General features: G+C 61.6%; 1 protein-coding gene across 1 annotated transcript in view; it reads right to left on the bottom strand.

The window, feature by feature from the left end:
- Nucleotides 1-15,021, bottom strand: part of ABTB2 (ankyrin repeat and BTB domain containing 2) — a 168,944-nt gene continuing 153,923 nt past the window's right edge. The window contains exons 6-17 of the mRNA XM_028087702.1: nucleotides 14,652-14,741; nucleotides 14,103-14,204; nucleotides 12,051-12,147; nucleotides 11,624-11,759; nucleotides 9,425-9,654; nucleotides 8,035-8,213; nucleotides 7,541-7,646; nucleotides 7,229-7,331; nucleotides 6,663-6,753; nucleotides 2,263-2,331; nucleotides 1,542-1,655; nucleotides 1-292 (exon numbers count right to left, since the gene is read on the bottom strand). Coding sequence (XP_027943503.1) covers nucleotides 95-292; nucleotides 1,542-1,655; nucleotides 2,263-2,331; nucleotides 6,663-6,753; nucleotides 7,229-7,331; nucleotides 7,541-7,646; nucleotides 8,035-8,213; nucleotides 9,425-9,654; nucleotides 11,624-11,759; nucleotides 12,051-12,147; nucleotides 14,103-14,204; nucleotides 14,652-14,741 — 1,515 coding nt within the window. The 3' untranslated portion in view covers nucleotides 1-94. The remainder of the gene's footprint in view (nucleotides 293-1,541; nucleotides 1,656-2,262; nucleotides 2,332-6,662; nucleotides 6,754-7,228; nucleotides 7,332-7,540; nucleotides 7,647-8,034; nucleotides 8,214-9,424; nucleotides 9,655-11,623; nucleotides 11,760-12,050; nucleotides 12,148-14,102; nucleotides 14,205-14,651; nucleotides 14,742-15,021) is intronic.

Below are 15,021 nucleotides of genomic sequence, written 5' to 3'. Positions count from 1 at the left end.
CCGCCCGCCCCCCTCTCCCCCCAAGGGATGCCTAGAGCCAGAGCCCCGGCCCAGAGGCCGCAGGCTGTGCCGCCCTGCTGCGCCCCCACCGCCCTTAGACCCGAGAGGTGATGTAGACAGAGTGCACACGCTCAGCCAGGGTGCTCTGTAGGTCCTGCAGAGGGTCCAGGCCCTGCACCTTGCTGTTGCGGCTGTAGATGAGCTGCCGGAAGGAGTCCTGCTCGAGCAGGGCCTTCATGTGCTTGAGGAAGAAGCCTTCACAGAACAGGGCCAGTTCAGGGGCGTTGTGGATCTGTTGGGGGCGGGGGAGTGTGAGAGCCACGGCCTTCGCACAGCCCCGCCGGAAACTGCACACCTCCCCACCCTGCCCCCAAATCTCACCCAGGGGCCAAGAGCCTTCCCCTTATCTGGATTTCTTCCATAATTCTCTCCTCCAGATGGGACTATTCTGGGTTCAAATCCCAGCTGTGCCACCAGGAACATCACTGTGTTGGCCCCATCATTTTCTTGGCCTATTTCCCACTGTTGCCATTACTGACCGGCAGACACCCTTGTTGGTTTGAAGCTTCCTTACCAATGCCTGGGACAGGGAGCCCAGCCCAAGCCGGGCACCTGAGCAGTTCACCCGGTAGATGCTCAGTCATGATTTTAACTCAACAACTATCAAGTGTCCACTCCGGGCCAGGCACTGGGCACCAAGTTCTGGGGGCCAGGTCTCTGCAGTGTGCTCTTAGAGCTGATGTTCTACTTTGGGGGAGACAGGGAAGCCAGAGAACCAAGTAAGGTCACAGCAGACGGTGGTCAGTGCTGTGAGGAAAGTGCCAGGTGCCTCATGGGAGAGGCCAGTGGAGTCGGCAGGCCTGCGCTTTCCTGGGGGAGGGGATAGTTATTGCCAGAGCCGTGGGGGAAGTGGGAGCTAAGTAAGCCACGTGGAAGATGTGGGAGGGGTCCTGGGGGCCGGCCAGTGTGATATTTAGGCTGCGAACAGAGGAAGCTTCGTGGGAGGGACACTTTAAGTAGAGGAGTGACATAGTCTTAACGCTTGTCAAAGAGCCTGGAAACTGCACGGTGACAGCCAAGCAGAGGGAGATCGGGTCAATGTCATGGTCCGGAGAGGTGATGGTGGCTCGGGACAGGGTGGGCACAGTGGACATGGAAGAAAGTGGACAGACTGCTGATGTGTTCACAGGGAGGGAGCTGGCCCAGATGGGGCAAATTAATATATATGTAACTTCCAAGTTTTGAGCCCGAGCACCTGAGCAGATGGCTGTGCCGAGGGGGTAAAATTAAGGACAGGTTGGGGGGAAAAACCAAGTAAGAACCTAAGGAAGTGATGTGACTCGGAGAAGCTCAGCCCTTTGGCCCAGGCCCGCCAGCTTGTGAAGCTCCCCTCCGGAGCTGCAGGCTGCTCTGCGGAACAGCGGGGAGCCCAAGCTACGGAGGGCATCACTAGCCCCCCTCCACCCCTTCCACGGCCCGTCGGCCTGGCCCGGCACAGCCCCGGCACAATGAGCCCGCGGGAGGCGGCGGGCGGCGCTCACCTTGGCGTACTTGTAGGTGTTCACGGCGCTCTCCACGCTGAGGGTCTGGGAGCACAGGATCTCGCAGTGTCTCTGCAGGGCATCCAGCTGGAACAGGCTGGCAGCCGAGAGCAGCTGGGGGGGGGGCGGGGGAGGGAACATGGCCTTGGATGCGGGCAGCAGGCCCATGGCCCAGGCGTCGGGGAACAGAAGGCTGCTCCGTGCCGCGGGCCCTGGTTTCTCCTAATCCTCGGGGCCCTGCCCGCCTTCGCAGGTCAAATCTGAGGACTGATTTCTTTCTGTTCCAGGTCACCTGGGGACTTGCTGGGACACTTTGCAAGGCACAGGATGAGGGACAGACACTGGATGGGATGCCTGACCTCAGAAGGTCTTCAACCCTGAGCTGCGCTCCTTGTCTCCCGGACCTTCTAGGCAGGCGCCTGACCCGCAGGGGGTCGGCTTTCTAAGCAGTGAGGAGGTGGGGGGGGAGGGGCTGGGCTGCCTTTGATCCTACTGGGCCCATCATCCCTCCGCCCTTCCCCCCTCCCCCGGGCCTGGCCCAGGAGGCAGATGGGCGAAAGGCCCTTCCTGTCACAGGAAGAGAAAGGACCAGCAGGGAATCAGGAGGTCCTGGAAGAGGCCACCTCCCCTCTCGGCTCTCCAGATGCCCTGTCCCTGAGTGCCAGCAGCTGGGCACGGGGCACACAGGCTCCCACCCCTCTCCCCGGCGCCGGGACCTCACCTCCAGGATGTCGGCGGCTGGGATGTCCATGGCTTCTGTCCCTCCGTAGTACAGATACTGCATCATCATCTGTGGCGAGAAGAGACCCCGCGTGAACACCAAACGGACCCACAGGGCCTGTGTCCTTATCTGCCTCCAGTAGAGTGCCGCTCTCCACCCTGGGCCTGGTTGTGCCCTCCGTCCTTCCGCAGGTGGACACGTGCACGTCCCCCAACTCCCTGAGGCTACTATTTGTGTCTGTGCAGTCTCCAGAAGTCAGCCCCGAGATTCTGCTGATCACCTGTGTGTAGGACAGGCCTCCTTCCATGGGGTGGCTCCACTCCGATCCTCAGGACAGCCCAGTGAGCCCAGAAAGAAAAGTACTATTCACAGATGGGGAAACTGAGGCCCGGGGTGGGGGAAGGCAGCATGGCTTGAGTCACTCAGGTCTCCTGCTTCCCACACCAGACCCCTAGATGGCACGTTGCACATTTCTCTCACCTACATTCTAAATATGGACCCGGGATGGGGGTGCTGCCCTCAGAAGCCGCTTCCAACTTCCCCGTCTGTGCTGGGACTCCAATGTGGAGGTGAGAGCCAGACCCTGTCTCCCCCCTGGATTTGTTCCCTTGGACGGCAAGCACAGAGCTGAGGTCGGGATGTGCTCCAGAGGTCACCTCACTGCCTGGCCCAGACCTGCCTGGGGCTTCTGGGAACAGAGGGGTCCCAGATATCAAATGAGGTGGCCCAGGAGTGGGGAATGACAGTTTTGTTGAGGTCTAAGTTACGAACTCTGCCATCACACTGGAGGCCGGGAAGTTCACCGCTGGAAAAAGAAAAGCGGTTCGCACTGGTTGGCTGAAGGAACAGCCCCAGCAAGGAGCTGGCAAGTGTGTAAGTAAACACGGCTCCTGCCGGCATAGTTGGGCTCTGTTATTAGCAGGGCCCCGGGCTGGAAGAGGCACCGGAGGGTCTAGGGAAGGAGCCCAACTCCGGGGAACGGGAGTGCGGAGATGGCCTGACCAGTCTGTCCAGGCCCAAGGTCGGCGCCCGAGACCTCCATCCCTCCCCTCCCCCACAGACAGGTGGTGCACCCACAGGCCTTCCGCAGCCCCTGCTGGAGCACACAGTGTGCTCCGTGTGTCTGTCCCTCCAGGAGGCAAAAGTGTGCCTCGGCGGGCCCCAGGCCTGGGTTCTTCCGCTCCACCCCCCTGCCCGCTGGGGCTGGGCTCCGAGCTGTTCAGGACCGCACCACAGGGCAGCCCTGGATGAGCCAGGGCAAGAGCCCCTGGCCCAGGGCTGCGAGTGGAGTGGGCGGGTGGGCAGGGGCTCCCAGGATGGAAGGCTAAGAGACGGCCTCAGGGAAGCCCCTCAGCAAGATGGGATGCAGGGTTGTGGGCAGCAACCTGCAGCTCCCCTTCCCAGCCTCTGCCTTTCAGGAGCTGGTTTTGACAAGGTGCAGCCAGCTGTGGCCCGTGGAGCTCCCTGAGGTCACTTGAATGCATATTAGTCCATAGATGTCAGACCAGTACTGCTCCCTTGCGCTTGCTCAGGGAGCTGGGTGGCCGGCAGGCTGGGTAGATGGGTTTTGTCCAGCCCGGCAACCCTCAGGCAGGACGGGGGTCATGTGCCTCCCAGCAGGCTGCCCGGCGCTCTGGGAAAGGCCCGGGGAAGGTTCAGCTGCAGAGGGGCCGCACGGTTTGCTTCTGGCCTGAACAGGAACCCAGGAACCTGAGTGCGGGAAGGCCACCGACACTGCACGGGTGGGACGGGGGTCAAGCCAGACAGGCAAGCGTCTCGACCTGCACTGATGCTACAGCCGCTGGTCAGGTGTAGCTCTCAAGCGTGTGAAACAAGACTGGTCTGAACTGAGATGTGCTGTGTCAGGTACACACTGGATTGGCAGAACTTAGTATGAAAAAGAATGTAAAATACATCATTAATTTTTGTACTGACTGCATGTAATATTTGGGCTTATATAAAGGGTTAAAGAATATACTATTAAAATTAATTTCACCCATTTCTTTTTGCTTTTTTATGTGGCTACTACGAAATGTTAAATTACATAGGTGGCTTGTGTTATCTTTCTCTTGGATGGCACAGCTCAGATCTCCTCGGGCTGGTTTCCTCCTCTGGAAAACAAATACAATGACCGACCTCCTTCCCTCCCCCTCATCTGTCTGTCTCTGTCTGTCTGTCTCTCTCTCCCAGGGCAGTGAAAGCCACTGAGATACTCAGGAGCTGCTCTAAAACATCCGGGCTTTGTTAGGAAGCTCTGGCCCGGGATCGAAGACTTCAGGCTGAGCCCTCCAAGGAGCCCAGAGAGCAGGAGTCAACATGTGGAGGCTCCCCCGGAAACGGCGCTCTCCCCTGATGGCGGAGATCTACAGCCACAGAGCCCACCCTGCCCAGGCCCCTGGGTGCCAGGGGTGTGAGACCTGGTGTTCCCATCGGGCCCTCCCCACAGCCTTGATGAGTCATGTGGCCGCTAAGGCCGCCCTGGCACAGGCGTCCTCCCAGTGAGCGAGGGCAGCCCTGCAGGGCAGCTCCACGGCCGTGGTCACCCGGGTGCCTGCACGGACCCCCACCCTCGCCCGGCCCCGCTGCCGCTCCTGTGCTGCCCTCCTGTGTCTGACCGTGACCCCACCTCATGTTCCAGCTCGCCCAGAAGCTGGGCTTCTTAGCCAAACAAGGTTCTAGAGCTGCTCCCTTGCCAGTGAGTTTGGATCAAGGGCTGGAAACGGGGGAAGCAGAGACACCCCCACTCCGCTGCCGGTGCCAGTCCCTGGGTCTGGTCCACTCTCCCCTCATGCACCTCCCCCACCCCACTGCCGCTACCTGCTCACCCTCATCACATGACTAGACTTCTCTACAGCCTCCTACCTGGCCCCCTGGCTGGGGCTGTGGCTCCTCTGGGCCCTTCCTCACCCTCTGAGTGAGCTCCGTAAATGCGAACTTGACCATGCCACACAGCCTTGGATTGAATCCCGGCGCTCTCACTTCCCAGCTGTGTGACCTCAGGCAAGTCACTTACTTCTCTGTGCCTCTTGACGGAATAATCCACCTACCCCTCCTAGGACCATGCTGTGCCCCAACGTGTAACTGATGAGCAGGGGCACAGCACTTGGAGCCACGCCTGGCTAAGTGTTAGCGGTGATGACCTTTCAGGAAGCTTCCTTGGTAGGTTAAAGGTCAAACCCCTCATGCGATGGCTCCTCGGGGCAGTGTCTTCTGAACCCCTGAACCAGACTGGACCAGAGAGCAGTTCTGGAGCATATGTGGTCTCTTCTTCTGGAGTTTGGCGTGCACCGTCCCCCTGCCTGGAGCCCCCGCGGCCGGCCGGCTGCCCCGGCTCCTGACAGCCACTGCCCTGTGGGTTAGGTGGCCCCCTCCTGTGCCCCCGGTGCTGCCCCCACACCTCTCACCCTCTCGGAGTCCCGTCTCCTGGGGGGCAGGGCCCTGTCCTGTTTACTGCTGTCCTCACCCTGTCCAGAGATGACAAAGTGCTAAACAGTAAATGAGTGAAGACAGCATGAGGGGAAACTAGGCCATTTTAAATGGGGGCTCCCTGTGCTTCCGTGAGACTGATCCGTCCTATGAGGCCACAGAGCTGTCCTGTGCAGGGCCAGGCCCTGGAGCCCATCCCGGCTGCCCCCTGGCCTCAGCCCCAGCCCCTGGGGGTCGTCCCTGCAGCCCAGGGCCCACCACACAGCCTGGAGACCTGGAGTCGCCACGTCCCAGGCAGGAGCTCGCAGCCGGGGCTCGGCTGAGATCCCAGCCAGGCTCCTCCCTCCAGACTCTCTGGCCTCGACTGGCGGCCAGCCTGTGGACTTTCCATCACGCAACCTCTGATGTTCTCCAAAGCTGAGGGACCGAAAAACCGACCCTTGGTCTTCCACAACCAGGATGGGCTCAGCTGGCTTTTTCTGCCAGGCCTGCCGGGCTGGGGTCCAACGCTCGGGAGGACTGGTGCAGCCCACACCACGCTCCTCAGAGCGTGTGCACGCCAGCCGCCAGGGGGCTTGTTGGCACGCGGGAGGGCAGGGGGCTGACGCACAGGTGTGTGCTGCGGGGAGCCCACCCTGAGGAACGAGGGCTCCTACAGACAACGTGTGGTGGGTGCCAGGCGTCACAGGTCTGCCGTCCGTCCGCCCAGGCCCCTCGCCCAGTGGTCAGAGCTCAGGACTCAGGAGCGAGGCTCTGAAAACTATCAGCCCGCACCGGAAGGGCTACCGTGGCCTGGGGCAGACGCTGCTGCTCCAACCGGACCACGGGTTTGGTGAACGCAGAAAGCAGTGGGGACAGAGTGCAAGATTATGGTCAACTCCCAGCTGCCTCCCAGCCCAGATGGACAAAGCCGTGGGTCCCTGGGGGAGGCCACCCCCCACCCTGAGAGGCGCGCAGCACGGAGGCCCACCCACCTGGAAAATGTGGTACTTCATGTCACTGATCTCGATGGTTTTGCCGCCGTCGCCATCTTGTTCTGATTTATTGGTCATCAGCGTCTTGAACCTGGAGCAAAGGAGGTGAAACAAGGTGGGTCTTGCACATGACTTTGATTTCATCCCAAGCAGCAATGGTGCCATCCATCACCCGACCGGTCACCGGGAGATGGGGCATTTTTAAAATTACTGCACCGCTCCCAAAATAACTCTCTGCAAATGGCAGCTTACATCATCCTGGGCTGACAGCTGGGCCGGGCCCCGATCTGTCCCCACTGCCCCCCGTGAGTGACGGTGATGCTTGTGGCCTGGAAGGTGACTCTGCATTCCAGAACATTTTCTAATAATCGGAAGCAAGACCTCGACCTTCGGAGCGCCTCTTGGACGCTGGGTCCCAGCCCTGTGGGGTGGCGGGGGCTCCACGGCCACAGGGGGACCCACCTCCGCGGGGCAGAGGCTCCTCCCTGGAACCGGTGTCACCTCGCGGCTATGGGAGGCCGGCCCCACCTGTCCGGGGCTGGGGCTTGTTCCCCGAGGCGGCCTACCTGTTAGAAGCCGTCACCAGCAGGACCTTGTGTGCATAAAAGAGCTTTCCTTCCACCAGGAAGGTCACGTCGGACATCTCCTTGTTGTTCAGAAAGTGAGGATCTGTGCCCGAAGGGAGAGAAGGGACGTGACCGAGGGGCCCCCAGGTGCTGGGGGCGGGGTACACAGGGGGAGAACAGAGACACTGAGGCCCCAGGAACAGGGAACAGCAGACCAAGATGCGTGGAGAGGAACAGGAGGAGAGACGGGATGGAGCTCTGGGAAGGACAAGGGGCGGCTGGTCGCAGGCGCGGGGGGGGCGCAGGCCTCACCCAGCCTGGCGGGCAGCGTCTTCCGGATCTCGGGAATGCTGGGCACCGGGCTGCTGCCGTAGCAGTGCGTGAAGATGGCGGCCAGCTGCTGCGTGACGGCGTCGTTCTGCGGGGCAGAGGAGAGGGAGGGCCCGTGAGGCCGCCTGGCCACCTGCCGTGGCCGCAGACACGGCAGGCTCGCTTCCGAAGTCCAGACCCGGCTCAGAGCAGCCGCCGTCTTTCGGTTCCTCCTGGATCTGGCCTGGCGAGAGATGCCCGTGCCTCCATCACGGAGTCCCCAAGTTGCTTTTCTGGCCGGGCTCCCGCCCCGACAGATCCACAGCCTCCGGCCTCTGCAGCCAGGCCGTGGCAGTCCAGCCGTGGGGTGTGCGGGAGGGGGCCTGCGTGCGTGTGCGTGTGTGCGTGCGTGTGCGTGTGCACGTGAGGTCTGGGCCAGGGCCTCGGAAGCCAACATGCTCGGCGCGCAGGGTGGGGACCTGCCTGACGTCACTCACTTTGCTGGTCTTAAGGATGTCGAACATGAGCTGCAAGCCCTCGGTCACCAGCTCCTCGTTGTACTCCTCCTCCTTGATGGAGCTGAAGTCCCGCAGGAGGCTCTGCACCACTGAGTAGCGCGACTGGGAGAAGGAGGTCCTCAGAGACTCGATCCACACGTGCAGCTTCCAGGGGACACCTGGGGGAAGGGCGGGCAGTCGTCACCTCCGCAGGGCATGGCCTGCACACACCCCCTCCCCAGGCGGGCTCCCGCCCCATTCCCTCATGCCGAGGGACTCTGAAGCCAGGGAACCAGAGCTTCCATGGACCCCAACAGGCCCTGCCGAGAGGTCAGAGGGGAGTTTGGGTGTCCCCATCAGATAGGGCGGAGGAACGGCTCCGACCCAAGGGCAGGGCACCCAGACGGCTCAGCCTGGGGCCACCCCAGCCCCACTGTTTTTGGGGCCCTGGAATGACTTCCTGGGAAGACCCATCAATTACGAGGGCTGGCCAGGTGCACTCGGAGGTCTGGGAAACAGGCCGGACACCCGGGCCCATGCCTGTCCGGCACTCAGGGCACTGACATCCAGTGCCATATAATTACTGTGTACCAGCTCCCTGGAGAGTGTCAGTGGGGCCATAAACTAACTTAAAACTACTCTGTGGAGGTCATGACAAAAGCTAGTAATTTCTTTGGTAATTAGAGAGCAAGCTGCTCCCCGCCAGCCTCACTATGGAGTAAAAAGAGGACGATGGCATTCCCCAGGGACACAGTGACATAGGTGGCGTTAGCATCCTCGGTGTTCTGACTGTAGCTGGGAACGATATACCCGTTTACAGTGAGGAACACTGAGCCTGACTGGCTGCAAGTGTGGCGGCTACTAGGACGTTCCACACTGCCATCGTGCACGTAGAGCTCACGGAGAGCTGGCCCCAGGCCCTGGGCCTCGTGTGACTTCACAGTCTTACGTAAACGAGGATCGGCAGTACCAGTGACAGTGGACCAGCTGGGATCTGGCCCAGGTCTGCCTGTCGGGGCGGCCTCCCCGCAGGAAGGAGCGTCCACAGACTCGCAGACCCAAGGAGCGAACGAGTGTGGCCAAGTGACAGGAGAGCCTCTAGTTGACCAGAAATGTTTACCATAGTGAGGCAGATGCTCACAGGGTTGCACATCGCAGGCCGCGGCCAGGCCGGGGGGCCGTGAGGCTCCGCCCAGGGAGGAGGAAGGGCCCGAGGCTGGAGGGCTGGGGCGATGCCCCCCGACGCATCCCCGCAGAGGACCATCTGAGGCTCAGGGTGGAGTCTGCCCCGTGCCCGGCCGCCCCTGCGGGCCCTGGCCCTCTTCCAGTCTGCTCTTAAAAGAGCAGCAGAGTGCCCGTGTCGCATGTGGGCACGCCCGCGGGGCCTCACCCAGCGCCCGCAGCTCCATGGTGATGTCCACGTAGCCGTGCTCGGCGCTGTAGTACATGGCCTCCTGCAGGGCCTTCGTGCGGGTCCGGCTCAGCCGCACGGGCCCCTCGCTGCTGCTGCCCTGGCTGGAGGCGTCACTCTCCTCCACGCCCTCGGCCAGGATCTCCTCCAGGGACAGCACGTCTGCTTTGGCCTGCTGGGGCTGCGTCAGGAGCTTCCTCAGGACGTTCCTGCGGGCCAACGGATGGAAGACGGGGATGCCTGAGGCCCTCACCGTGGACGGTGCCCGCCTGAGGTGCCCTCCTGAGCCCCGTGGCCTAGATGGGCTGCTGTGGGGCACCTGTGGGCGCTAGGGGCTCACGGTCTTCCCCTCCCAGGCAGGCTGGGCCAGGGCTCCCAGCACCCTCCATCTGCAGCCATCTGAGAGAGGCAGGGGAGGGTACGGGTGGACTGGCCCTGAGGCGACCCCCCCCCCCACCATCCTGGTACTACTAAGTCATGGGCCTTGGGGCCAAACAGGCCCTGCCATCCTGGCTGTGTGATCTCACACAGGTTGCTCTGCCTCTCTGTGCCCTGACTGCTCTGTCATCTGCAGAGCGGGGTACCCGTGTCACCCTCATCCCGGGTTAATGGGAGGCCAACGTGACGGCATCGGGTGTAGGGCCTGATGCACGGCAGAACCCTGAGATGGCAGCCACCTGCACTTGCGGGAAGGGTCTGAAACCCAGCACATGCTCATATGCCTCTGAGTCCCAGACCACCATGAACAAGGACGACCTGAAGTCACAATGCCGGTTACGTGGACTTCCCGTGTGTAGAATGTTGGACTTGACAGAGCACGTTCCTGTCTACTGCTGCATTAACCCTGTGAGAGCCCGTGGACCCCACCGCTCATGGCCGATGACTGCGTCATGCTCAAGGTCACACAGGCAGGAGTGCGGACTCAGGCCCAGGACTGCTGGTTCCATACCCCGGGCTCATTCTGTCACATCCTGTGGCCTGGGATGGCTGCAGCAGGGAGCGGGTCCACAGGTCACCTGGGGGCTGCGCCTCCTCCCAGCAGCCCTGCCCAGCCCATTCCCTGCTCGGATGGAGGTTGTGTTGCGTCGGGCAGAGACCCCCTCGAGAGACCCAGGGTCATCCCACTGTCGCTTTGCTAGCTCACTGAGCTTACAGAGCACCTCGTTTGTGCTGCGTGCTGGCATGGGAAGCTGAGCCGGCCACCACCCCTGTCCCCTAAGTCCTGTGTTCCAGAGAGAAAATGGGAAGCAGGTGCGTGGACAGTGTGTCCGCACAGGGTGAAGAGGCTGCAACAGGGGAAAACGTGGGGCGCTGGGGGCTGGGTGAAAAGGCCTAGCGGCACTGATGTGCAGTACGGTACTGGGGGCGGAGGGGAGGGTGATTTAAGCGGCAGAAGCTGTAGAGGAAAGCATTCTAGGGAGGGGGCCACAGTAGGGCACTCTCTGCTTTTCGAGAATGGTGCTGGAGAACAGGAAGTAGCTGTCCCACCCACCCTTCCCTTCTGGCCCCTTTTCTGGCTTCTAATAACTGCCTCTCTTGTCTCACTCTGCCCCCCAGAGCTGCTGGATGGCTCTGGTCGCAGCCTGCTGCCCTCCCTGTCACACCCCTGGGCAGGCCTGGCTCCCACAAAGCAAGGTCCACCATCTGCTCCTGGAATGGGATGTGATTTCTCACACAGCCGCCAGGAGCCCTGAGCTGTGGGGACCTCTGAGCTGTTTTTTTCTTTCAAACAAACACTCTCCTATGAAATCGATTGCATCGCCCCTAAGCCATATGCTGTGCGAAGCCCCTGGAGCCCTGGAAAAGAACCACCAAGTCGGGAAGGGATGTGACCCCAGGGTGGCCTGACGTGCAGGGCAGAGTCTACGGGAAGTGGGAAGGCCTGCCCCAGGCGTAGGGAGACCCGGGCTGCAGTCCCAGCTCCACCAGGAAACAGCGGGGGTGGGGGGGGGGGCTCTCCACGCAAGGGGGCCGTCTCCGCCACCCAGAGTCTCAGGGCCTCCAACATCTGAGGCCTCTCTGCTGGTTGAAGACCTGTATCTTCTTTCTGGATGACTTTCACACAGAACCCCCATCTGGAAAGATCTCTAGCTCTCCTGCTCCCCATGGGGGACTCGGACTACTGAAAGCCTGTTTCATGCTCCCACTTCACATGGGGCAGGAACCCCAGGTGCGTACCTGTGGCCATGGGCGGCCGAGTGGCTGAAGCAGTTCATATCCTCATGGAGGGAGGAGGCCATGCCATTGGCTTCGAGCATGCTGAGCAGGGGGTCAGCGCCTCGGCTCAGCAACAAGCTGACCAGCTCATAGTTCCCTGGAAGACAAGGCAGACAGAGGGGAGATGCTCCCACCACCCATATCATCGTGTGCCTCTACGGGCTGCCGCCTGGCTGCCGAACTCCACAGAAATGCTGATGAATGGGGCGACAGGGAGCCCCCAGAGGCCAAAAGGAGAGGTCTCCAGGCTCACCTCAGGGACCTGGGCATGTGGCCGCAAGTCCGGCTGCAGGCCCCGCCAGGCTGAATGATGCCACAGGGAGGGCAAGGCGGAGCCTTGGGGCAGCGGGGGACCCTTGCTGGGCAGGGCAGCTGTCTGTATACCTACCAGCCGCAGAGGCCAGCTGCAGGGGGGTCTCCGTGTAGCTGTCCTCACCGCCACTCACCGCTGAGCCCTCCACGTGGGCCCCGGCATCCAGCAGCAGCTGCAGGGCACAGGGCAGGCATGGAGCAGGACACGTCAGCGTGGCAGGGAGTGTCTGGGAGGTGTGCAGGGGAGGCTTTGGGGGAAGGGCCTCTGGTTCCCTGCAGGCATGTGACCAAGATCCAGCTCACCTGGGCAGCTGAGGAACCTGAACTCTGGAACTTGAAGTTACCCTCAGGTCTTTAAGTTTCTAGAATCTTCACCTCTACTCTTGTGGTTTTGGACCAAGGCCCTGAACTGTGGGGACCTCTGAGCTGTCTTTTTCTTTCAAACAAACACTTTCCTACGAATCGATTGCATCGCCCCCAATCTACCAGGGGAAACTGAGGCTCTGGGGGCAGCAGAGGTAGTGGGAAAGACACAGGGAAAGACACAGAAAGAGCTGAGTGTCAGTGCTGGCCACCAACCAGAGAGTGACCTGGGGCGGGGCACGAACCTCAGCTCCTGAAGCCCCAGGCTTCATCTCAAAAATGGCCAGAGGCCAGCCTTGCCGCCATGCTGGGCATGAAATGAAATGGTGCTCAACCCACCACAGGGATTTAATAACCAGAGGCTTCAAGTGATCTCCCTGGAGAGGTCTGGCAGGCAAGCTACCCAAGGCTGGGAGGCATAGGGCCAGGGCAAGACCTCGCTGTCCGGGACGCCTCTCTCCATTTTGGCAAGGGCAAGACGGCACAGGGCTAACAGACGCCAAGCAGTTCCAGCTGAGCTGGGCCTGGCTTTGCCTTGGGGCAGGGGTGGTGTCTGTGCTGCTCTAACAGGTGACTTTGGGCTGCACCTCACCTTTCCTGACCGGCTGCCCTGGAGGGAGCACTTCGATCCTTCCCGGGTTTCTGGAACACCAAACCTAGGGGAAACCCCGCCGGCCCCATACCTGGAGACCAGGCACGAGCGGGCAGGCTGACCTGCAAGCCTGTGCCCCAGTGTGTGGGAAGTGGGGAACGGCTGTTGGCTGGAGGCTCTCGTCAGTCAGAAACCAGTTGTGGCACTGCCATCAGAGCCAGTGCGCCAAGGTGGGGGAGGTGGAGGCCCACCTGATGGGGCGAAACTGGGCGCCGGTCCAGGCAGGTCCAGAGCATGGCCCTGCCGGCTGGTCTGGGCTAGGCCGGAACTCTGCTCAGTGCTCAGGAGGGCAGCAAGCAGCAAGCAGGCGGGGGACGGCAGCTGGCCTGGTGCAGACCATCTGCTGAGTCACTACGACAGGCCAGGGCCGTGCTGCTGCTGCTGAACAGACTGGACACGGCCCCTGCCCTCAGAGGACTTGCTAGGTGTAGCAGACAGTCTGCGAGGGTGACACATGAACTCTCAGGAAGGAGTGTGCAACCCCGTATTCCCCAGTGGCCTGCGGAGCAAAGGAGTCTGGGAGTTGAGTAGCAAGTGCCCTACCTGGGGTGGGCCACTGCTTGGCTCTGCTTCTGGGCCTGAACCCCACCCTCACACCAGTCACAGCTACCTGGGCCACCGTGGGCACCACATGGCGTGACTTGGCTGGACAGGTGAGCCGTGCCGCTCTGACTCCTCTCTCAGGACCTGGGTCATGCAAAGACTAAGCCTGTTAACGGGGGTGGGCAGAACCAGGACGCCCTGATATAGGGCCGGCTCTGCGGGACCATTCATGGGGGAGCAGAAAGGGCTACGGCTGGGCAAGTGGTCAGAGGAGAGGAAGTGGAGCACACGTGCCGATTCCAGCGTGCCCGGAGACTGCCGGACAGATACAGAGAAGCCGGGCAGGCCTGGGACTGCTCGGACCTGGGCTCCTTCCACAAGATTCCACACGCATCCTTATGCTAAAGCCCCCTCCTTGAGGCAAACCGGGGGGCGGGGTCTATCCTGCTGACCCAGTGCGCGGCCCGAAGCAGCTCCTCTGCTCTCTCTGGTTCCAGGCAGGCAGGGCTACATTCAGGGCCCAGCCCCCCTGGCGAGCGAGGGCTTGCTGCACACGTGGCAGGAGCTCACCTGCACCACAGAGATGTGTCCATGCAGCACAGCGAACGTCAGCGAGGTCCAGTGCCGGCTGTCGGGGTGGATGGAGGGGTGCTTGGGAGAGTTGCTTGGAACCTGGAAAATCCCACAAAGGATCCATTTTTTTTTTTTTTTTTTTTTTGGGTGAGTGCCATTCCTGGGCAGGTGACACGGGCACTGGAGTGAGGGGGGCATCCTGTAGGGATGGTGACTAGGAGCCTATCCGAGTGCTTTCTGTTTAACTGGTCACGTCTGTGTGGCGCACCCCGTAGACAAGGCTCAGCAGGATGGTCGGTTGGTGCTGCCTGCGCTGGGTACAGACACGGCAGGGACGAGACTGTGCCATAACAGAACCGTGCCCATGCTCTCCGCTCAGCTCCCTGCTCTCAGACAGGAAGCCCGCGTGCCAGGAAAAGCGCTCCTGGCTCACTGTTATCTCTGTGCATCTGTATTCCCATCCCTCCAAATACCGCACCCAACGCAGCTGCTGGAGACCGTGGGGTGCTCCCTCGCTGGGCCAGGCGCCCCGCCATGGCTGCTCACCTGGATGTCCAAGTTCGCTCCCGCATCAATCAGCATCTGGACCATTGCCTCGTCCCCGGCCGCGCAGGCGTACATCAGCGGCGTCAGACCCTATGTGAAGCAAAGGTTGATGCTAAACCATCTGGGAATGGACGCAGTGCCACGTATTCCACAGGCGTCTGTGCCAGAAACCACAGTCCGGGCTCCTGCTTGATTCAGCTGCTCATCCAGAGCGGCCCTGCACCGTGGCTCGCCCTCCTGCCCCTTCCGGGTGCACTGGACATGCAGCCCGTGAGGCCTGAGTAGGGGCCATTTCCAGAAGCACTGTGGGACACCAGAGGGGTGAGGAGCACGGGCCCCGAAGCCCCCTCTGCCATGGCGAGCAGTAAAC

Source organism: Eumetopias jubatus, unplaced genomic scaffold (genome assembly GCF_037043125.1).
Source record: "Eumetopias jubatus isolate StellerSeaLion01/CBP00866 unplaced genomic scaffold, mEumJub1_p1.0 scaffold_13, whole genome shotgun sequence".
NCBI lineage: Eukaryota > Metazoa > Chordata > Mammalia > Carnivora > Otariidae > Eumetopias > Eumetopias jubatus.
This window is presented reverse-complemented; position numbering and strand designations above follow the sequence as displayed.